The 24,211-nt window shown below is 35.9% G+C and overlaps 1 protein-coding gene across 9 annotated transcripts in view; it reads left to right on the top strand.

Moving 5' to 3' along the window:
- The window catches only part of THOC2 (THO complex 2), a 115,697-nt gene that overhangs the window by 25,574 nt on the left and 65,912 nt on the right, over window positions 1-24,211 (top strand). For all 9 annotated transcript variants that reach the window (XM_036016513.1, XM_036016510.1, XM_036016515.1 and 6 more), the window contains exons 5-8: window positions 4,991-5,061; window positions 5,898-6,019; window positions 6,589-6,722; window positions 23,374-23,540. In XM_036016513.1, coding sequence (XP_035872406.1) covers window positions 4,991-5,061; window positions 5,898-6,019; window positions 6,589-6,722; window positions 23,374-23,540 — 494 coding nt within the window. The remainder of the gene's footprint in view (window positions 1-4,990; window positions 5,062-5,897; window positions 6,020-6,588; window positions 6,723-23,373; window positions 23,541-24,211) is intronic.

The raw sequence follows: 24,211 nt of genomic DNA, 5'->3' as shown, positions 1-24,211 counted from the left end.
GTTGATCAAAATAAGTGACTTATAGAAGATTGTAAAAAAGTATCATTCCATTCATATAAAAGAAAGAAAGGGACAAATCCAGAGGAATATATATAGTTTAGACACATGCATGTCAGTGGGCAAATTGGCCCCCCACACAGAGGGCAAGGAGAGATTGAAGAGGCCTACAACTCCAGATTAATAGGTGGCAGGTTTAATAAGCAGGGAAATTTACCTTCAAGGTCTATCTCTTGTGGCTTTAAGACTAGTAAGTAGTCTCCACACCTGCTTGCCAGAATCTTCAAGTTTATGTAGAGGTCCTAATGGGATTTAGTCATGCATTCCATATACTGTCCAGATGGTCTCAACAACATGTTGTTGTCTTAAGGTTGCCTCCTTGAAAATGTCCTCCACTATGGGAACAGTGGGGAGAACTTAAGAAAAAAAAAGATTTAAATTCAGAGTTTGTGAAATTGGAATTAATGCATTTATCTCATTAATCCTAATTTCTAGAATTAGATAGGTTACTTAACTGTCTTACTGAGACTCTGGAATTTGACTTCAATAAATCTAAATGCCTGGTATTTATAAGATTTCATTAACTACAGTAATGTTGGAAACAGGTCCAAAATGTGTGGACTGTGAGTGAGAAATGAAAAGTTCAGACCATTGATGGGGTGACCATATGTCCCAGTCTTGTTTTGTTTTTCCTCGCATAATTATGAGTAGTGCCTTTTCAAAAAAGATTTTATTTATTTATTTTTAGAGAGAGGGGAAGGGAGGGAGAAAGAGACGGAAAGAAACATCGATGTGGAGGAAGAGGGGGAATGAAACATCTAAGTGCGAAAGAAACATCAATCAGTTGCTTCTTACATGCCCCCAGCCGGGGACCTGGCCCTCAACCCAGGTATGTGCCCTGACTGTGGATCGAACTGGTGACCTTTCAGTTTGCTGGATGATGCCCAGCCCACTGAGCCACACCAGTCAGGGCGAGTAATGCCTTCTTTCAATCTTAAAACTGTCCTGGTTTATGCAAACAACAACAACAAAACCCCTTTTAGCTTATTTTTTTTAAAGCATGAACTATAGATAGTAAATTATGTTACAGATATATATAGCATGAAACAAGTTTCAATTTTAAAATTGGTTTTACTATAAGTTTGTAAGAGTGAAAATGATTTGTAGGTAACATTTTGTGGAAGCTGTTATTCCTTGATAGTGTCAGGAGTATATTTTATGTCTCTTTGGGTATTCATGAATCATCAATTTATTAGTAAGTTCTAATAAATTCTTTTTAAAAAATGTTTTAAACATATTTTTAAAGATTTTTTGTTTATTTATTTTTAGAGGGAAGGGAAAGACAAAGAGAGGCAGAGGGAGAGAAACATCAATGTGTGGTTGCCTCTCACATTCCCTCTACTGAGGACCTGGCCTGCAACCCTGGCATGTGCCCTGAATGGGAATAGAACCGGTGACCCTTTGGTTTGCAGGCTGGCATTCAATGCACACCAGCCAGGGCTAATAATTTCTTTATTGAGTTATTAGGGTATATTTGCCTTCATAGGCATTTAGTAATATGATTTATTGTTACAGGTCATTGCTTTTTACTAGTAGCATGAATTCATGAAAATGATTTTGGTTGTTCTTGGGAGATTTCTTTTACCCTATCCAGCCTATTTTTACAAGCAAGATTTAGTTAGGATGGCAAGTTTGGAAAGAGAATTTCCCTCACCTGCACCGTCACTCACATACCCTCATCCTTGGCAGAAAAAATGATCCAAGGGTGACTCCAGATCAAGGTGGGGGATAGGAGAAAGAATGTGAGCTATCTCTAATGATGATGAAAAGAAAATAGTGAAAATAATGTAGGTGCCATTTTGGAGCACTTCTGTCTTCTAGGCATTGTGTTAAGCACTTAATATCATTTTAATTCCCATAGCAACTTGCGTAAGGTAGTTGTAGAGATCAGAAAATTGAAGCTCAGAGAAGTGATTTTTTTAGGGCCACATAGCCAGTGAGGCAGGGTTTGAACCTGGATCTTTTTGGTTCTAGAGCCCATGATCTTTTAACTACATCATGTTGTTTTTCTAATATTTTAAAAGTTATATGACAAATGAATGCTGTACTTTCCTGGTTAATATATCCATTTTCTTTAAAGAAACTTTGCACTCATGTGAGGGTGAGGGATTTTGAGATCTTTATTAACCTGAAAGGGGAGGAGTCTGATGTGACTTGATGTGCTGAGCTCAGGTAGATGATTGGTGATTCTGGGACCTAGAGTTAGAAATGGCTGAGGACTTTGTAGTAAAATCATAGGGGATATTAAAGAGATAGCTCAGCTAAGAAATTTACTGAGGGCCTATTAAGTATTTCCTAACATGGTCAGAACCCAAACAGTGGTATCTTAATCACGTCTTTTGGCTAAAAGGAGAGCATTTTGACTTGAAGAGGATAAACCTGCTACCCAGGTGCTCTGATCTTAGGAACCTTGGGAGTAGATCTTAGGGATTTACAGGTCTTAGATGGTAGATAGATGGTTAAAAGAATGGGCTCAGTTTTGTCCTGACTGCTCACAATCAGTATCCTTGAAGTTCTAGGATGAGTAGGGACCATAAGGCTAGGTAACGGGGAGACAACTAGGAGTTCCTGGAAGGGGGCATAGATGAGATACCCATGGATTAAAAATCTTATTGAGAGATTGAGATAGTACTACAATTTACATTGCATAAATTACACATGAAATTTCTTTAATACACTTGAGTTGACTGTGTGCTTAGCTATAGTGGCCATGATATTGGGAAATGGCACTGTCCAAGAAGGGTAAGTGGAGAAGGGCAGGAAAGTGTAGATGTATTTGATGATAAATTCCTTTCTCTTTTGATTCTCAGTGATGGCAGTAGAAAGCAAAGCAGTGGTAGGTCATCAGTTTGGGGAGACCCTAGAACTGTTAAAGGACAATTTTTATTATATGACAAAAAATTGGTGCCTCTTTCTATAGCATATTCTAATTATGAGTTAGTTGGCTTTTAAAATACATAATAGTATGTAATCAGCTAAACCAGTGATCCTGAGATCAATCTTGTAATCTTGCCAATCCTGGTTGAAATTTTTTAATGCTTGGCGTTTAGAGCTAATTGTTTTATTTTCTCTATGCTTCACATCAGAAAGTTGTTGAGAAAATTTTTGAATAATTTACTGATACTCGCCCTGACTGGTGTGGTTCAGTGGTTTGGACATTATTGGGCAAACCGAAAGGTCGCCAGTTCTATTCCTGGTCAGGGCACATTCCTGGGTTGCAGGCCAGTTCCCCAGTTGGGGGTGTGCGAGAGGCAACCAATGGATGTTTCTATCACACATTGGTTTTTTTCCCTGTTTCTTTCTCCTTCCCTTCCCTCTCTCTAAAAATAAACAAAATTAAAAAAGAGAATTTACTGAAACTTAAGGAGTTCTTCAAAGTATTTAGTGAGCATAAAACAAAAATCATGAATAATTTTTGTTTGTTAAGTAGACTTGTAATTCAAAATAAGATGTTAAAAATATCTTTCACATGCATTTTAAATGGTAAGAAACTGGTGCCCATTTAGAAAAAGTGAAAAGCACTGGAAGCATTGAAAACATGATCAGAAATAGCCACCCTTGCGTAGCTTCAGGTTTTAAATGTGCACTAATTCTGCTTCTAGATTATATTTTGAACCTTTTATGTGACACATGGTTTTTTTGGGGGGGGGCGTAATGAAAACCATGTTGAAGACATTTAATAATCATTTTCTGTTAGTGGTACTAAGACTACTAGTGAGAAGGCTTTGTACTTTGGAGAAATCTTGGCATGTTATCGTATAGACAGAGACCATGAGACACAGCACCTCTTCTGGATGTGCTAACTTTGGATAACTGCTCGTAGGTTGCACATAACTGCCATTGCAATAAACACTGGAAAAGGGCATGGCCCTGTTCCTGGTACCTGCCCATACGCCCCCAGCACGATCTCCTGCAGTTGGCACCCATTTGCTTTATTTTTTTAAATTTTACTTACTGATTTTAGAGAGAGGGAAACATTGATTTGTTCCACTTATTTATGCATTCATTGGTTGATTCTTGTATGTACCCTGACTGGAGATTGAACCCACAACCTTGGTGTGTTGGGATGATACCCTAACCAACTGAGCTACCTGGCCAGGGCTAATACCCATTTGCCTTAAAATGCACTTTACCTTGAATCATGCAACACAAGTGTACTCTTCTCTAAGTTTTTGTGTCATTTATGGTGCCTTGCATAATGGTCAGAGGGCTTGTGTGTTTGTGAAGTATACAATAAACTGTTTTCAAGCTAAACAATATCTTTTAATACTTTCTTTTCATAGAGTTGGTGGCAAGGTAGTTTGGTTAGAACATGGTACATGGTACCAAGGTAGCCAAGGTCAAAGATTTGACCTTCATGAGTAATAGGATCTTTAGTATTAGAAGAAATTTTGTCACCTAGTTCATTTTTCCACTTAAGGAAGGAATCTTTTCTTTAGCATCTCTAACATGTGGTCATTTAAACTTTGCTTAAATATTGTGGATCTTTTATGTTAAATAAAATATATTATTTAAAAAATTTCCATGTTTGAAAACAGAATTTTTTCTTTTCTTTTTTTCTATCACCATTTATCCCCCTATACCCTCTTCCACCTCCACCCACTGTCCTCCCTACCCCCAAAACAGTACTTTTTGAAACTTTGTTGCTTCTAGTGCCATAGCACATAGCTTCTCTGTAATTGACTTACCATTTTATGGATATGCTATTCGTCACAGGATCAGTCTTTAGTATCAGGAGAAATTAATTCTTAGCATTCATATGCATATGAAGGACATCTCATATTTACTATAGTTTCAACTTTTTTTCCAAATTCAGAATGAGACATTTTAAAATAAGCTAATTTTAAATAAATTGTATTATCTTATTATAGTGCTGAGAGAGTCTAGAAAATCAATCACACTTTTATCTTTTTTTTTCCTTTCATCATTGTAGATATTGAGACAAATTGTTTAGAAGAAAAGGGCAAGAGAGACTATTTTACACAATTGGTATTAGCATGTTTGGTAAGTTTTAAAAAATATATTTCCTTTCTAAATTTTACATTGAACAAATATAATCACAGTTAATCATTAATGGAGAAGGGTATTGACATTCAGTTGACTATTCATTTTAAGGTATGATTTGGGTGTTCTTGAAATGGAATGAATGCTTTGTAGAATTAGACATGCTAATTATGTCTATGAAATAGGCATGCTACTATATATCACTTAAGGTATTTATACATATAAAACCTTTGGTGATATTCCTGACCTAGTAAGTTTCTAACCAAGTAAAAGGTAAGCATCTATCAAGTGAATAGAAATGATGTGGACAGCTTTTAAACTGAATAATTTTTATAAACTTTTTATTAGGTAAAGAGAAAAAGAGTGGAGTTTAAAAACAGTAAATTTTAGAACTTGTTATAATAATTGTCTCGTAAATCATTTCATGTTCATAAATTTAGAACTAGAAGAAATGTCATTACTCAGATCTGCAAGAATGTCTTTATCTTTGCTGTACTAGAATTATTTGATTTAAACAGGAGAATCAGAAGAAGGCTTAAGTGCTATATGTACTTAAAATTCATTTGACTCAATTTCAATCAGAATTTCATTTGTAGTTCTCATTTATAGACTGTGGACAGCATGCATATACAATCTTAGCAAGTTTTTAAAAAAGAGCTATATGTTGTTTTTACTTTATTTGGAGAGTTGTCATTTTTGTTGCAGTTCTAAGTTTTGTTATAAGTTGATATCCATAGTATGATATTGATATTTTAATTATTTTCAGTATATTTAAGATTGTGGGTGCATAGCTGGAATGCTGAATAATAACTAGCCTTTAATATTTTTAAATACAGTATTTAGTTTCAGACACAGTTCTAAAGGAACGCCTGGATCCAGAAACATTGGAATCATTAGGTCTTATCAAACAATCACAGCAATTCAATCAAAAGTCAGTTAAAATCAAGACAAAACTCTTGTAAGTACATGTATTTTTATTTTGCAGTCAAGTACCTGAGTATGTGTTTTAGTTCTCATTTTGAATACTAGAAGTTTCTAAAGGCAGTGTAAAGATTTTTTTTTTGTCGCTGTTAACATGTGTCTTGTGTTTTTTTCTCTTAAAAGTAGCGCATGATTCAGTGAGCAATGAACATTATCTATGTGAAACCAATGTTAATTTTCTTCGCATTGGAAGTTAAAATAATCAGTGCTTTTATTATTACCAATAAAATACTTTAAATTATGGCTGTACTCTAGGGTATATTCTTAGACAATCTTGGAAATAGTGGCATGTTATTGTTCCTTGGGATTAGCCATATCCTTCCCTTGGGTTACTGGTTTTTCCTGTGTAACTAACATTGGGGTGTCTCTTATGAACAACCACAGTTTTCTGTCCTAAAAGATAAACAAAGAGGTAAACTTTCAACAACTATTTTTATGATTGCTATATATGAGAGATAAGAAAATTCAATAACAGTACATTACTCTTTTGCAAGCTTGTTAATTGAAATTAATTTTATCCCCTTTATGATGTTTATCTAATTTCAGTTATAAGCAACAAAAATTCAATTTGTTAAGAGAAGAAAATGAAGGTTATGCCAAGCTGATTGCTGAATTGGGGCAAGATTTATCAGGAAATATTACCAGTGATTTAATCTTAGAAAATATCAAATCTTTAATAGGTAAGACATTTATTTATATATAGTATGTGTTAGTAAGATAAGGTTTTTTAACTGTGAAGACTATCCATAAAGAAGAAATTAGTGCATTCTCTATAGGTTTTTTTTTAATTAAATGAGAGGAGTACCCAGCTTATACTTTAAAATTTTTATCAATGATAATAAAATTTGGGATGATATTTATGAGAAATCTTCTTTTGTCACTGTAACTTGTATTTGTATTAGTTTCTACTCTCTCTAGTACTTTTATCTTTAAATTTTAAGTATTTCTCAATAATTTTAATGTGGGCAGAAAATAAGCTAATGTGAAACTATAATAAAATCTTTGGTGTAAACTATTAAAACTTGAAGATGTTTTAAGAGTTCAGACTTGATTTAAAAAATACCTTTACAAGGGACTTCGATACCCCCCTTATTTTATATTTTCAAGTCTGTTAAAGTAAGTGCAGGGATGCTGTAAAAGTGTAACAGATAGGAAAGTGTTATTCTCCCTACCTTTTAAGTATGTTATTGTTTTTATTTGCATTGAGCATTTGGAGGAAATAGTTGACTTTATATACAGAAAGGAATGAATGGTAGAAAAATAGAGTAATCCTGATTTTTCAAGAATGGGAATACTTTTCTGCTATTCTTTGTTAGGTGTTATGCTGTTTTACAGAAGATTTTGCAACATGTAGATGTCTTAGGTTTTTAGACTTCTCAGAGAAGTTATATTCTCTGCTTCACTGGTTATATTTTAGGAGGTTCTTATTCTCAACTTCTCAGTTCTTTTCTGTTTTTGAAATTTATGTATGACTAAAGAGAGGTTTCCTAATCCCTGTCCCCTTCCTCTAATGCAGGGGTGTCAAACTCATTTTCACCGGGGGCCACATCAGCCTCGCAGTTGCCTTCAAAGGGCTGAATGTGATTTTAGGACTGTATAAATGTATAACTCCTTAACAGTTCAGCGAGAGCTCAGCACTGCCCCCAGTAGAAACAAGGTGCTGGGCCGGATAAAACAAAGCGGTGGGCTGGATTGGGCTCGTGGGCCTTGTGTTTGCCACCTGTGCTGTAATGCACAGGGATAGGGACCCAGCTTTGGCTTTTGGTGATCAACAGGTATAGAAGATACAGAGCTTTTAGTTTAAATGTACCCTTGTCTTTGAAGTAAGTCTAGTGGTGGCAGCTGATTTACTGTCTTCACAACTTCCAGGTGTCAATTTAACAGCAAGACTGGCAGTCCCATTGGTTAAAACTTGCTTACCTGTGTGGCAATGACCCATTTTTAAAACTCTTATGGAGTTGCCTTTCTATTCTTTCCTCTATTCTTGTTCCTTGGGATTAGCAATATTCTTCCCTTGTGTTACTGGATTTCCCTGTGTAACTAACATTGGGGTGTTTGGCTCTACATTTCTTCCGGCAGCATTTTGATCTAGCTTATGCTCGTCAGGACTGCATTGCTATAACTTTGTCCTTTCTTGTATCCTGCCATGTACTTTCTTAAGATGGTATGCCCACATAAAAATGCTGTCCAGTGTACCTTCCTCAGTTGTTTCTGTTTTTATTTTATCTGCCTATTTGTTGACATCTCTTGTCTGCCCTTGTTTCTTCTATTTTTTGTCCTTGTGGGTTTATACCTTTTTAGTCCTTTGTTGTTTTGGGAACATTTCAAAGAGTGATTTTCTTGAATTGTGCTTAAATCTAGCTGGGAAAATGTATACTACTTTCTTATCTTGAACTTTGCCCTTATAGAGAATAAATTGTGTTACTGTCTCTGAAGAACAATGTGGCAATCACCACTGCAAGCCCATGACACACATGGATATTACAGGAATGTGAATAATTTGATTTAAAATTTTTTTATTGTTGTTCAACTACAGTAGTCTCCATTTTGACCCCACCATGCCCCCCTCCCCACCCATCCCTGTCTCCCACCCTCAAACCTACCCACTTTTGGTTTTGTCCATGGGTCCTTTATACATGTTCCTTGATGGTCCTTCCCCTATTATCCCCCATTATCCCTCTCTCTCCTCCTCTCTAGTTACTGTCAGTTTGTTCTTTATTTCAGTGTCTCTGGTTGTATTTTGCTTGCTTATTTGTTTTGTTATTTAGTTTCCACTTATAGGTGAGATCATATGGTATTTGTCTCTCACCTCCTGGCTTATTTCAGTGAGCATAATGCTCTCCAGTTCTATCTATGCTGTTGCAAAGGGTAGGAGCTTCTTCTTTCTTTCTGCTATATACTATTCCATCCTGTAAATGTACCATAGTTTTTTGATCCACTCATTTACTGATGGGTACTTAGGTTGCTTTCAACACTTGGCTATTGTAAAGTGTGCTTCTATGAACATTAGGGTGCATAGGTTCCTTTGAATTGGTGTTTCAGGATTCTTAGGGTATAATCCCAGATAATGTGTGTTGTAGTCCCACAGTTGTACTATGAAGCTTGTTAGTTCAGAAGCACTCTAATGTTGCCTCGTCAGTGTAGCCTTCCCTGGACACCCCTCTCAGGGCTCCCTACCATTCACTAGTTTTCTTCTGAGCACTTACTACCATATAATGTACAATGTATTTTATTCCTAATGCCCACTGGAATGTAAGATCCATGAGGACAAGGGTTTTGTGTGTTTTTTTAGTAACTACAACCTCAGTCCTTGGTATATAGATGCTGAATAAACACTTGTTGAAAAATTATTGAATTTTCCCCCCTTTCTGGTAGAGTTTATAGTGATTCTTAGCCTCTTTTTCCTGATAAAGAAGATTTTAGAAAATTTACCTTCCTGGCTCAGTGTGTGTTTGTTTCTGGCTATCTGACTCTCTCATCTTCCCCTTTGTCTGAGAAAGGAATTTTTCAGTGACATGAAAATTGACATTAAGAATTCTAATTCCAATTAGTGTTACAACTTACTGGATTCCTCCTCAGTGCAGATTCCATGCAGGCCTTGTCTCATTTGGCCAGAGCAGTTCACTGACACAGCATCCTAATTTTCATGGCATTTTTAAATGTTTTCCCTTGTTTATTCCCGTTGTTTTCTCTAGGATCAATTTAGACAGATAATACCTCATACATATCTATCTCAGGTGTGATCTCTTTCACCAGCCATTGGCAGAATGGATATCTAGTTTTGGAGGTATGCATTTTAGATACATTTACATTTCAGGGTACTTGGCCGAATCAGGAGAAATCCTTATTTATCATCCTACGATTAAAAATATTCATTTGGTCCCTAAATGATTCTGGTACATCAAAGGGTTTATATCCTAAATATAAAAAACAGAGTTTATACCCCACCAGATGGTTTGGGGCTAAGCAAGGAAACACATGGGTAAGCAAGGAAGTAGAGTCTTCATGGCGGTTGTGATCTCAAGTCTGACATTACATTTGGAAAACTTAGGTAGGAATTGGTGGTAGTGATTAGCTTAGGCTCTTGAGCTGTCAAGACATAGACCCCATACAAATGAATCCTGCATCAAGATGGCAAAAAGCATCTTTCAGAAATTACAGGAAAGGATATTAGAGAAGGACTTCTTTGATTGTCGAACTCAACTATAAGCACTCTAGTTTTCTTAATGCCTTTCAGAAAAAGGCAGTAGCTAGGTATTCATTCCTGTTTTCTAAATGAGTGGTCAGCAACATTTTTTTCTAGAGGGTGAGCTAGTAAATATTTTGTTCTGTTTTGTAGGCCATGTGGTTTTCTTTGAAATTACACAACTCTGCCATTATAGTGAGAAAGCAGCTGTAGCAAATATGTAAATAAATGAGTGTGTCTGTGTTCTAGGAAAACTTTACAAAAACCTAATGGATTTGACCCAGAGGTCATAGTAAGCTGATTCCTGTTCTAAGTCAAGAGTACTGGCTAAAAATTAGTCATGGAACTTACTTGAGTTTGTTTGTTTGTTTGTTTATACCCCTGTTCCCCCCCAAATCACTACACTGTTGTCCATATTCGTGAGTCCTTTTTTGTTTTTGCTCAGTCTTCCTACCCCCTAACCTCTATCGCCACTAGCTGTTATCTGATGTCCATCTATGAGTCTGTGTTTGTTTTGCTTGTTAGTAGTTAGTTCATTAGATTCCACATATGAGTGAAATCATATGGTATTTGTCTTTTTCTGACTGCCTTATTTCACTTAGCATAATGTTCTTCAGGTCCATCCATACTATTGCAAAGCGTAAACTTTTCTTCTTTCTTACAGCCAAGTAGAATTCCATGGTGTAAATGTCCCATAGTTGTTTTATCTACTCATTTATTGATGGACACTTGGGCTGCTACCAAATCTTGGCCACTGTAAATAACACTGCAGTAAACATAGGGATGCTTATGTTCTTTCAGATTAGTGTTCTGGGTTCCTTTAGATATCTTCCCAGAAGTGGGATCACTGAGTCAAAAGGTAGATCCATACTGTTTTCTACAGAGCCTGCACCAGTCTGCATTCCCACCAACAGTGTAAAAGGGTTCCCCTTTCTCTACATCCTAGCCAGCACTTATTTGTTGATTTTTTGGTGATGGCCATTCTGACAGGTTTGAGATAGTATCTCATTGTGAATATAATTTGCACCTCTCTGGTGATTAGTGACGTTGAGCATCTTTTCATGTGTCTTGGCCATCTGTGTGTCCTCTTTGGAGAAGTGTCCATTCAGGTCCTTTGCCCATTTCTTAATTGTGTTGTTTGTTTTTTTGGTGTTGAGTTTTATAACTACTATATAAATTTTATTTTATTATATTTTTCAAAAACAACAGATTTTTTAATAATATATTTTATTGATTATGCTATTATTGTCCCATTTCCCCCCCTTTATTCCCCTCTGCCCTACACAGCCCCTCCCACCCACATCCCTCCCCCTGCCCCCCCTTTAGTTCATATCCATGGGTCATACATATAAGTTCTTTGGCTTCTACATTTCCTGTACTATTCTTAACCTCCCCTGTCTATTTTCTACCTAACATTTATGCTTATTCTCTGTACCTTTTCCCCTCTCTCCCCCTCCCACTCCCCTGCTGATAACTCTCCATGTGATTTCCATTTCTGTGGTTCTGTTTCTGTTCTAGTTCGCTTAGTTTTTGTTTTTGTTTTTGTTTTAGGTGTGGTTGTTAATAACTGTGAGTTTGTTGTCATTTTACTGTTCATATTTTTATCTTTTTTTTATTAGATAAATCCCTTTAACATTTCATATAATAAGGGCTTGGTGATGATAAACTCCTTTAACTTGACCTTATCTGAGAAGCACTTTCTCTGCCCTTCCATTCTAAATGAAAGCTTTGCTGGATAGAGTAATCTTGGATGTAGATTCTTGCCTTTTGTGACTTGGAATACTTCTTTCCAGCCCCTTCTTGCCTGTAAGATCTCTTTTGATAAATCAGCTGAAGTCTTATGGGAACTCCCTTGTAGGTAACTGTTTCCTTCTCTCTTGCTGCTTTTAAGATTCTCTCCTTTTCTTTAATCTTGGATAATGTAATTATGATGTGCCTTGGTGTGTTCCTCCTTGGGTCCAACTTCTTTGGGACGCTTCTGAGCTTCCTGGACTTCCTGGAAGTCTCTTTCCTTTGCCAGATTGGGAAAGTTCTCCTTTATTATTTGTTCAAATAAGTTTTCGATTTCTTGCTCTTTCTCCTTTCCTTCTGGTACCTCTATGATTCGGATGTTGTAATGTTTAAAGATGTCCCGGAGGTTCCTAAGCCTCTCCTCACTTTTTTGAATTCTTGTTTCTTCCTTCTTTTCTGGTTGAATGTTTACTTCTTCCTTCTGGTCCACACCATTGATTTGAGTTCCTGTTTCCTTCCCATCACTGTTGGATCCCTGTGCATTTTCCTTCATTTTGCTTTAGTGTAGCCTTTTTTCATCTAATTTGTGACCACATTCAACCAATTCTGTGAGCATCCTGATTACCATTGCTTTGAACTGCGCATCTGATAGGTTGGCGATCTCTTTGTCGCTTAGTTGTATTTGTTCTGGAGCTTTGATCTGGTTTTCCATTTGGGCCATTTTTTTTTTTTTGTCTTGGCACACCTGAGTCATGAAAGGCTAAGTGCCTAAGGCAGGTTCTGCTGAAAGGACTGATGCGCCTGACTGGCTTGGAACGTGCAGGTAAAAAGGCTGGAGTAAATTGTCCCAGTGTAAAAAAGTCTACCTGCATCCATGCAACTGCAGTTCCTTAGAAGAAAGTATGTTCTCGGTGGAAGGGATGGATCACAGCTCTTTTCTTTCCGAGTTTTCTGCCTGCCACCTAAATTTTAGATATAAACCCCTTATCAGATGTATTGGTGAATATGTTCTCCCATTCTGTGGGTTGTCTTTTTATTACACTGATGATTCCCTTTGCTGTGTAAAAACTTTCTAATTTGATTTATTATTTGTTGATAAATAATAATGATTATTGATTAAATTAATAATAATTATTGTCAGAATACTTTAGTTTGATTTACTATTTGTTTATGAATGATAAACTCATTTGTTTATTATTTCTTTTGCTTCCCTTGCCAGATATAGTGATAAAATATTGCTATAAGCAATGTCCAAGATTTTACTGCCTATTTTTTCTTTTAGGATTTGTATGGTTTTGGGTCTAACATTTAAGTCTTCAATCCATTTTGAATTTTATTCTTGTGTGTGGTATAATAAGGTGGTCTAGTTTCATTTTTCTGCACATATCTGTCCAATATTCCTAACACCATTTATTGAATAAACTATCTTTAGCCCATTGTATGTGCTTCCCTTCTCAAATATTAATTAACTGTAAACATGTGGGTTTATTTCTGGGCTGTCTATTCTGTTCCATTGACCTGTGTGTCTGTTTTTATGCTACTACCAGGCTGTTTTGATTGCTATGGCCTTGTAGTACAGTTTGATGTTAGGTAGCTTGATTTCTCCAACTTTATTTTTCTTTCTCAGGATTGCTGTTGCTATGTGGAGCCTTTGTGGTTCCATATAAATTTTTGAAAAATTTGTTCCAGTTCTGTGAAATACATCATTGAAATCTTGATAGGAATTGCATTAAATCTATAGATTGCTTTGGATAGTAAGGACATTTTAATGATGTTACATCTTTCTGTCCATGAACACAGTATCGGCTTCCATTTATTTGTATCTTCTCCAGTTGCTTTCTTCAGTATCTTATAATTTCCCAAGTACAGGTCTTTTACATTCTTGGTTAGGTTTATTCCTAGGTATTTTACTCTTTTTGAAGCAATTGTGAATGGGATTATTTTCTTAATTGCCTTTTGTGTTAGTTCATTATTGACATACACAAATGTAACTGATTTTTGGATATTAATTTTGTATCCTGCTACATTGCTGAATTCATTATTCAGTTCTATTAGTTTCTTGGTGGAATCTTTGGGGTTCTCTTTGCACAGTATTATGTCATCTGCAAATAAAGACAGTTTTACTTCTTCCTTTCCAATTTGGATGCCTTTTATTTCTTCTTCTTGTCTGATTGCTGTGGCTAGGATTCCCAGTACTCTGTTGAATAAGAAAGGTGAAAGTGGACATCCCTGTCTTGCTCTCAATGTTAAGGGAAATGCTTGTAGTTTTTGGCCCATTGAGTTTGATGCTAGCAGTGGGTTTGTCATACATGGCTTTTATTATGTTTAGGTATGTTCCCTTTATTGGCACTTTGCTGAGATTTTTATCATAAATGAGTGCTAGATATTATCAAAACTTTTCTGCATCTATTGATATGATCATGTGGTTTTTATCCTTCATTTTGTTTATGTGGTGAATCACATTTATTGATTTGCAAATGTTGTACCGACCTTGTATTCTGGAGTAAATCCCACTTTATCATGGTGTATGATCTTTTTGATGCACTACTGTATTTGGTTTGCTAAGATTTTGAGAAGATTTTAACATCTATGTTCATCAGAGATACTGGTTTATAATATTCTTTCCTTGTAGTGTCTTTATCTGGTTTTGGAATTAGGATAATGAGTTTGGGAGCCTTCCCTCCTCTCAAATTTTATGAACTATTTTGAGAAACAGAGGTATTATTTTTTTCTCAGAATGTTTGGTAAAATTTACTTATGAAGCCATTTGGTCCAGGGGTTTTGTTTGTTGGCAATTTTTTTTTATTACTGTTTCAGTTTCACTAGGTGTAATCTGCCTATTCAGATTCTCTTATTCTTCCTGATTTTGTTTTGGAAGATTATATGTTTCTAGGAATTTTTCCATTTCATCCAGGTTGTCCAGTTTGTTGGCATATAGTTTCTCATAATATTTTTTTACAGTCCTTTGTATTTCTTAGGTTTCAGTTTTTATTTCTCCTTTGATTTTTAAATTTGAGTCCTTTCTCTCTTTTTTTTGTTGATGAGTCTGGTCAAGTTTTGTCCATCTTGTTTATCTTTTCAAAGAACCAGTTCTTGGATTCATTAATAATTTGTATCATTTTTTTAGATTATTTGTTATTTCCTTCTTTCTACTCTGGGCTTTGTTTATTGTTCTTTTTTTAAGTTCCTTTAAGTATAAGGTCAGATTGTTTATTTGAACTTTTTCTTGCTTGTTGAGATAGTCCTGTAATGCTATGTATGAATTTCCCTCTCAGAAGTGCATTCCCAGTGTCCTAGTGTCCTACTGATTTTGGGTTGTTGTTTCTGCAATTTCATTTGTTTCAATGTTACTTTTGATTTCTTTGTTGAGCTCGTTTTGACCCATTTATTGTTTAATAACGTGTTATTTAGCTTCAGTGTCTTTGCATGTTTTTCAGTGTTCTTTTTGAGACTTATTTCTAGTTTCATAGCATTGTGGTCAGAGAAGATGCTTTATATGATTTCAGACTTCTTAAATTTATTGAGACTTGTTTTGTGTCCTAAAATGTGGTCTATCCTAGAAAACATTCCATGTGCTCTTGAAAAGTGTGTATGTTCTGCTGCTTTGGGGTGAAATGCTCTGAAGATATCAATTAAGTCCATTTAATCTAGTGTGTTCTTTAAGGCTTCTGTCTTGTTATTGATACTCTGCCTGGAAGATCTGTCCATTGAAGTCAGTGGGCTGTTAAAATCCCCAACTATGGCTGTATTTCTGTCAGTCACTGCTTTTAAGTCCATTAAGATTTGTTTTACATATTTAGGTGCTCCTGTGTTTGGTGCATAAAGGTTTACTAGGGTTATATCCTCTTGTTGGATTGTTCCGTTTATCGTTATGTGGTGTCCTTCTTTGTCTCCTACTATAGCCTGGTTTTTAAAGTCTGTGTTGTCAAATATAAGTACTGTTACCCTAGCTTTTCTTCCTTTTTCATTTGCACGAAATATCTTTTTTCATCCATTTAGTTTTTGTCTATGTGTATCTTTCGATGTGAGGTCGGTCTCTTGGAGGTAGCACATATATGGGTCTTGTTTTCTTATCCATTCAGGTACCCTGTGTCTTCTGGTTGGAGCATTTAAGCCATTTACATTTAAGGTGATTATTGATAGATACATGGTAGTACGATTTTATTGTTAGACTGTTTTCCTCTGTTTTTTTTCTTTCTCGTTTTCTTCTTTTTCTTAAAGCAAGCCCTTAATATTTGTTGCAGTAATGGTTTGGTATTAACTAACTGCTTTAGCTTTTAATGTCTGGGAAGCTCCTTATTTTTCTTTCGATTTTAAATGACAGCCTCACTGGGTAAAGTAGCCTTGGTTGTAGGTCTTTCATTTTCATCACCTTGAATATTTCATGCCATTCCCTTCTGGCCTGATATGTTTCTGTTGAGTAATCAGATGCGAGTCTTATTGATGCTTCCTTGTAGGTAGATACTTGCTTTTATCTTGTGGCTTTTATGATTTTTCTCCTTGTTTTTAATCCTTGTCATTTCCATTATGATGTGTTTTGGTACAGACCTCTCTGGATCTCACTTGTTTTGAATCTCTGTGCTTTCTGGACTTCTGTATCTTTGTCCTTCACCAGATTAGGGAAGTTTTCAGTCATTATTTCTTCAAATAGGTTCTCGATCTTTTGGTCTCTCTCTTTTCCCTCTGGTACTCCCATGAAGTGGAGGTGGTTATGCTTCATGTTGTCCAAAATGTTTGTTAAGCTCTCCTCATGTAAAAAGTTTTTTTTCCCCCCTCTATGTTGCTCTGCCTGGGTATTTTTTCTACTTAGTCTTCCAAAACACTGATTTGATCTTCTGTTTTATGTGACATACTGTTTATTCCTCCTGGTATATCATTTAGTTCAGGTATTGCATTCTTTATTTCTGACCAGTCCTTTTTTTAAGATTTCTATGTCTTTTTTTCATGCGGTTGAGTATCCTTGTAATCATTACTCTAAATTCTATCTGATAAATTGCTTGCCTCTGTTTCATCTAGTTCTTCTGGAGAATTCTATTGTTCTTTCATTTGGGGTCTGCTTTCTTTGTCTTTCCATTTTGTCTGTTTCTCGTATTTTCCACTTTAGCTGTTAAAGTAATCAGTCCCCAAACTGATCAGTAGTTAATATAATCAAGCTATAATCAGCATCCTGGCCTGGCTTAAGCACCAGAGAGTGAGGCAGAGTAATTCCTGTGGGTGGGTATATTGCTTGCCCTCAGGCTGATGCCACTCTTGGAGGGGATTCCTCTGCCTGAGAAAGATGACTTCTGCAATATGGATAATGACTCAACAAAGGGATCCTGGTGGCTGTTCCTTCAGTTCTCTCCTCAGAGCCACCAATCGCAGACTCTCCTCAAACATCTCTATTCTACTCTGCCCTCCTTCTGCTGGAGCCCAGGGCAAATGGCTGCAAATGAAATTACATATGTTGAGCCCTGTCAGAGGCTCTCTGCGTCTCTAACCATCTCTCCCTGGCAGACAGAAAACCTGCTTTTCACAGCTGGATGTTATCTGTGTTCCTTTCCAGCGCTGGTGCTGTAGGCTGGGGAGCCCAGCTTGGGGTTTAGACCTCATACTTCTCAGAGGGAACCCCATGGCTGATGAAATATCCCCCTGGATATTCAGCTGCCACCAGTGGGATCTTAGCCAGCTCTCTCATGCCTCCTTTGCATTGCCTACCAGTCTTGTGAAGTGGTTTCTTCTATCTGTCCTTGGTTATAAGACTTCTCTGCATCAAGTGTTCAATTGGTTAACAAAGATGATTTCTCTACAGTCTTGCTGTAATTCCAGATTGGTCCTTGGAGGAGGTTAGTGTAGCTTCCACTTACTCCTCTGCTATCTTGGATTCTTGCTTAGTTGAGCTTAGGTTTGGAGAGTGAAAATAGTTCTTCCTTGTTTTGGGTTTAGTGGCCTAGGATGTTTTTGGCATAGACTCTTAATACTTCTTACCTAGAATCAGAGCCCATTTCACCAAACCCCTCAGGACCTTCCTTTGTTACCTGTTGTCTAAGGTTGTAGATTTTTTTTTGATTTTATTTATTTATTTTTAGAGAGGGAAGGTAGGGAGAGAGAGAGAAAGAAACATTAATGTGTGGTTGCTGGGGGTCATGGCCTGCAACCCAGGCATGTACCCTGACTGGGAATCGAACCTGCGACACTTTGGTTCGCAGCCCGAGCTCAATCCACTGAGCTACGCCAGCCAGGGCTAAGGTTGTAGATTTGACTGGGGATGTGCAAGTATAGTGAGAGAGCCTCTGCCCCTTCAGCCTCACAAATACCCTTGGTTGCTTGTTAAGTGACCATAGAAACATTAAAATAAAAACCACAAGCCAAACGCTTGTTCCTCTTTGTCCACATTATCTTGAGTGTACTTAGTATTTTATCTTTGGACCAGTTTGGTTGTAAGGGCCATTCAGCCTAGAAGCATCTTATTGTGTTAGTTCTTTTCCTATGTCTTCGACTGCCACTTGCATGCCTCCTTTACTTAAGTATTTGCTTTGTTGAAAGCTTCTTTACTACACACTAGGTATGAAGAAGTTGTTATTGTCTACTATGAAAAAGATGGCAGCAGTTGGTGTTCTCAATCATAGTTGTGTTTTACAGTTATATTTTTATTTTGTTAGCTGTATGTCTTTGCATCTTTGTTTTTTGGTAGTTTTTGCCTTTAGATGTGCAGTTTTTTTGCAAATACTATTTCTTAGAAATAGCCTAGCATAAGTTTTTACTAGACTTTTTTAGTTCATTTGACTGCTCTAATAAAATACCACAGACTGGATGGTTTATAAACAACAGAAATGTGTTTCTTACAGGTCTGGAGGTTGGAAATCCAAGATCAGGGTGATAGCATGTTCACATTCTGGTGAAAAGCCTTATTTGCAGACTGGTGACTTCTTGCTGTATTCTCAGATAATGGAATGGTCAAGGAAATTTTTTTTAAGCGCATTGATATCATTCATGAGAGCTCTGCTTTCATGACCTAATCACCTCACAAGGCCCCCACTTCATAATATCACATTGGGTATTAGAATTTCAAAATATGAATTCTTGGGGGGGCAAACATTCAGACCATAACATATCCTGTTTCTAAAGTAATTCTAGATGCTAGATCATGTCTAAAACATGGTTTGTTTTACAAGCTCCATTCTGTCAGGAATATGATGATTGAAGATACCATTTTGTCTTCTTGTCTGAAATGTACAGGAACAGACATCTTGCCCATTCATGTTTACAATGTTACCTTGGTCTTTTTCTGTTAAGAATCTCAATTTGGCCTGTTCCTAAAACAGCCATTGTTGGTTTAATCATACCTTTTGCCTGTAGTTGCAATCACTTGCTCTAATATACTGGCCATGATGGCATCTTTGGGGAAACTTCATTTACTTTTCAGTGCATTTTTCTCCAAAGATGTTTCATCTAAAAGGTATGAATTGTCCTCAAGGGTAGGGAAACCATTTTCTTAATCTGTGTATCGTAAGCACCTGTCACACAGTGGGTAGTTATTTAATGTTTAAGTGAAAGAATGAATCTGTGGCATTACAGGCCCACCATTTCCTTATTTTTCCATTTCTTCCCTTCTAATATGGTTCTCTATTTATTCCTTAAAAGGCATAAAGGTATTGTGTGTATATGTGTATTCCTTAATATAGCTAGCTGGTGATAGAGCTATGGAGCTAGGCTTATGATTTCTCTCAGATCACATGACTGCTGTGCTTGAGCTGGACAAAAGCCTTTTTAAGATGCTTGAGCACAAGAGTGCTTCAGCTCTATTACTGCTGCCACTAGAAAAAGATATTTTGGACACTTCAAGCTTACTGGTTGTTACTAGATTATCATTGTATATGAAATAGTTTAACTGTTTAGCAAATTTTTAGGTTTAAAAGATTTTCTAAATCTTAGTTTGGCAACTTTTTCCATCTTATGTAGCAAAGGTCATTGTAATTGATTGGATCAACATATGGCACATTAGACATTTAATAGAAAATTTATAAGCCAGTGGAAAATGCAAAGGTTGATTTCTGTCATTAATAAAAATATGTGCCTCTTCTAGATCCCTGCCTTAAATTGCACCTGGAAAGAAATCGGTAGTTAGTCGATAGTACACATCACTGATAGAATAGCCTTGATAGAGTACTACTATTAAATAAAACATAATGTCAATGGTTCACATTATAGCACATTGAAAGTAGAAACTTTAAAGCAATATGAATGAAACACTTAAATTTCCTTGTACCATGTTAATGTTCTTAGACCTTATTCACAAGTTTTGTGTATATAACTTAATGGGTAATTATAAGTCAGCCATTTTTTCAAAATTATATTCAATTAATTTTGTCCTCTCTGCTAGAGTAAAGTATTATTCATTTTATTCAGTGATTGAATTTTTACATTTAATAAATGTGGGAGCAGTTACAAGGTTGGAGAATTTGCAAGATCTTACTTTCATAATCTATTGTCAATGTTCAGCAGTTTGGAGACATTTTCACACTTTATTCAGGCATAATTGACATGAAATAAACTGTGCATATTTAAAGTGTACAATTAAAGTCTTAACATATGCATACCATATGTGAAAACATCACTGCAGTCTAAGTAATGCATATTTCTATCACTCCTCTCCACAGTTCCTTCTTAACTCTTTTTATTTCATTTCTCCTCAATCCCCTGTCCATGCACCCACTGATCTATTTCTGTCACTATAGATTAGTTTATATTTTCTAGAATTCTTTTATAAATGGAATGATACAGTGAGTTCTTTGGTTGTGTCACTTATTTTAGCATAACTATTTTGTGATCATGTTGTTGCTGGTATTATTTTTTCAGGTAACAGCTTTTAAATTTTTTTGATTGTTTAAAACATTTTATTATGCTGTGACAGTTGTCCCAATTTTTGCCCCTTTGCCCCCCTCCACACAGCATTCCCTATACCCTCAGGCAAATCACCCACCATTGTTCATGTCCGTGGGTCATGTGTATAAGTTCTTTGGCTACTCCAATTCCTATATTGTACTTTACATCCCTGTGGCTATTCTGTAACTACCTATTTGTACTTCTTCTTCTTTTTTTTTAAGATTTTATTTATTTTTTATTTTCTTTAGAGAGGGAAGGGAGAGATAGAGAGAGAGAGAGAAACATCAATGTGCGGTTGCTGGGGGTTATGGCCTGCAACCCAGGCATGTACCCTGGCTGGGAATTGAACCTGGGACACTTTGGTTCCCAGCCCGCACTCCATCCACTGAGCTACACCAGCCAGGGCCTATTTGTACTTCTTAACCCCTCACCTCTTCACCCATTTCCCCATATCCCCTTTCATTTGGAAACCATCAAAACACTCTCCATATCCATGATTCTGTCTCTGTTCTTCTTATATGCTTTGTTTTTTTTTTAGACTCAGTTATTGATAGATATGCATTTATTACCATTTCATCATTCATAGTTTTGACCTTCTTTTTCTTAAATAAGTCCCTTAACATTTCATATAATAATGGCTTAGTGATGATGAACTCCTTTAGTTTTTTCTTGTCTGGGAAGCGGTCTATCTGCCCTTATTTCTAAATGATATCTTTGCTGAGTAATCTTGGCTGTAGGTCCCTGTTTTACATGACTTTGAATGTTTCTTGCGAATCCCCTCTAACCTGCAAAGTTTCTTTTGAGAAATCAGCTAACAGTATTATGGGAACTCCCCTGTAGGTAATTAACATTTTTTCTCTTGCTGCCTTTAAAAATATTGCTTTATCTTTAACCTTTACATTTTAATTATGATGTCTTAGAGTGGGCCTCTTTGCATCCATCTTATTTGGGACTCTGTGCTTCCTGGGCTTGTATGTGTATTTCCCTCACCAAATTAGGGATATTTTCTTTCATTATTTTTTCAAATAGGTTTTCAATTTCTTACTCTTTCTCTTCTCCTTCTGGCACCTTGTTTATGTGGTAAAATCGGTTTTGTTATACATCATTTTGCTTCAAGTTGTAAAATATTGATGATGTTAATTGAAGACTTACCCTTCAATTAATCAGACATTAGTTTTATAGCATTTAATATAATTAAGTGTAAAATGTAGAGTTAATAGGAGTAACTCTTGATTTCTTCTTATAAAATAGAGTATATACAAATTTTCTTTGAAAAATCCCCTAAGTTATCCATAGGTACAGTGTTTAGACCTAACATCTCTCCCTAATTTTAATACACTTGTTCTTTTTTCATGTAGCATTAGAAGAAATTAGTGTTTATTTGCTTGCCCCAATGAAGTGGTTAGCTTGCATTGAGGGGCTACATCTAATGAAAAATATGTTATTGAAAATATTAGAATTTCATTTAACTTGATGCATAAGGCATGTAGGAACTGATGTAAGTTGAGGGAACAGCAGATTGATAGCTCATGCTCGCTCTGGGTCATAAGAATACATTTTGAGAGGAATGGTGGGTGGAATGGCCTACATCACTTAAATTATTTTTCTTATTTGCTGTGTATAAATAGATGCATTCTCATAAATTAAATGCATATATGATGTGACTGCATTATAATTTAATTATGGTAACAGCTGAAGCTGAATGCAAATAGAGGTGATATACGTATTAAGAGGAGGGTGGCTGACAGGAATGTTTGTTAAGTCCATGGGCCCTTTTTAGCTTACCATTGGAGATTAGTAAGGATAAGTGGCCATCAGCACCTATTCAGTGCTTCTTCCCTTTCTTTTCCTGCTCTACCTTGATCGCCTATTTTGTTCTTGTTTTGCTTGTTTTGTCTAGTCTTTTTTTATGTCCCTAGTTCTTTGATGTTTTCCCATCTCTTTTGTTACCAGCAGTATACCTATTTTCCCTTTAGAATGCTACCAAAAGCCGTAAATATAATCAGTGATACAATTATATTTTGTAGTTTTGTTGTGTATATAAAACTACAAAGTTATTCTCAAAGTGGTCTACTTTCGTGAATTTTTTATCAACATTACAAATAACTTCTGCATGAAACATTAAGAAAACCTTTAGTTGTCTAACTTGTAAAAAATGCATTGTTTGATTTTCATACTTTGCTAAGTGTTAAAAAATGTGGTGCTCTTTCACTAGCCTGAGTAATGAAGAACTGATGAGATGGTGTACCATAGAAGAAAGTTTACTCAACTTAGTGTCACAGGTTTTGGGCACCAGCCCAGCCCTGTTATTAACCCATTTTGTAATCGTGGGCAAGTCACATTTCTCATCTATAAAATGTGGGGCATGACTTGATGATCTTAAAAATTATAAAGATTTCCCTCTGGGGCAGGGGAAGCAAACTTGTAAAAGAAGTTGTTTTTAAAAATATTTTTATCTTATTTATTATATAAGTTGTCCCTGAAAGTTAATGGCTTTACTAGAAATGATGTATAATCATTTTGAATTTTGTATATCTCATCTGTTACAGGATGCTTTAATCTGGATCCCAATAGAGTTTTGGATGTCATTTTAGAAGTGTTTGAATGCAGGCCGGAACACGATGACTTCTTTATATCTTTATTAGAATCTTACATGAGTATGTGTGAACCGCAAACACTGTGTCATATTCTTGGGTTCAAATTCAAGTTTTACCAGGTAAAAAAAAAATGTGTGTGTGTGTGTGTGTGTGTGTGTGTGTATGCGTGTATCTATATCTATAGGTTAATTTCATGATTTTATATGTATAATTTTATTTTTAAATGATTGTTTTCAGCTCAACCATTCTAGCAGAGGAGATAGATAAATGGATAGCTAACGATAAGCTGTAATAAGTACTATATTTGTAAGATGAATGATGTGATGTGAAAGCCTAGAGGAAAGCATAATAAATTTTTTGCCTTGGGAGAGTTGGAATCAGGGAAGACTTTATAGATATAAACTTTAAAAAACCTGGACCTTGAAGAAGGATGAGTGCTTGTTTATTGAGAGTTGTCTGTGTAGAAGTAACAAATAGTGTGAGTGGTGATGTGATGGTATGAATGTACATAAGAGATTGAAGAAATGGTGTATAGTCAGATGTGGCTGTTTTGTAAGATGTGGGGTAAAGAAGGAACAGGAAGTGAAATTGGAAAGGTAGGTGCACTTTTTATTGTCAAGTGCCTTGAATACTCTGTTGAGTTAGAATTTTATTGTGTAGACAATGAACACTGAATAATTTTCACTCAAGCCACTAGAGTAGTTACATAGTAAATCTTTGCCTCTGATTATTTCTCTTTAAACTCATCTTTCATGTTATTTATGCTATTACATTTTAAAAGAGATCTAAT

This window comes from Phyllostomus discolor, chromosome X (genome assembly GCF_004126475.2).
Source record: "Phyllostomus discolor isolate MPI-MPIP mPhyDis1 chromosome X, mPhyDis1.pri.v3, whole genome shotgun sequence".
Taxonomy (NCBI): Eukaryota; Metazoa; Chordata; class Mammalia; order Chiroptera; family Phyllostomidae; genus Phyllostomus; species Phyllostomus discolor.
Note: the sequence above shows the minus strand (reverse complement) of the source record. Positions and strands in the feature narration are given on the sequence as shown.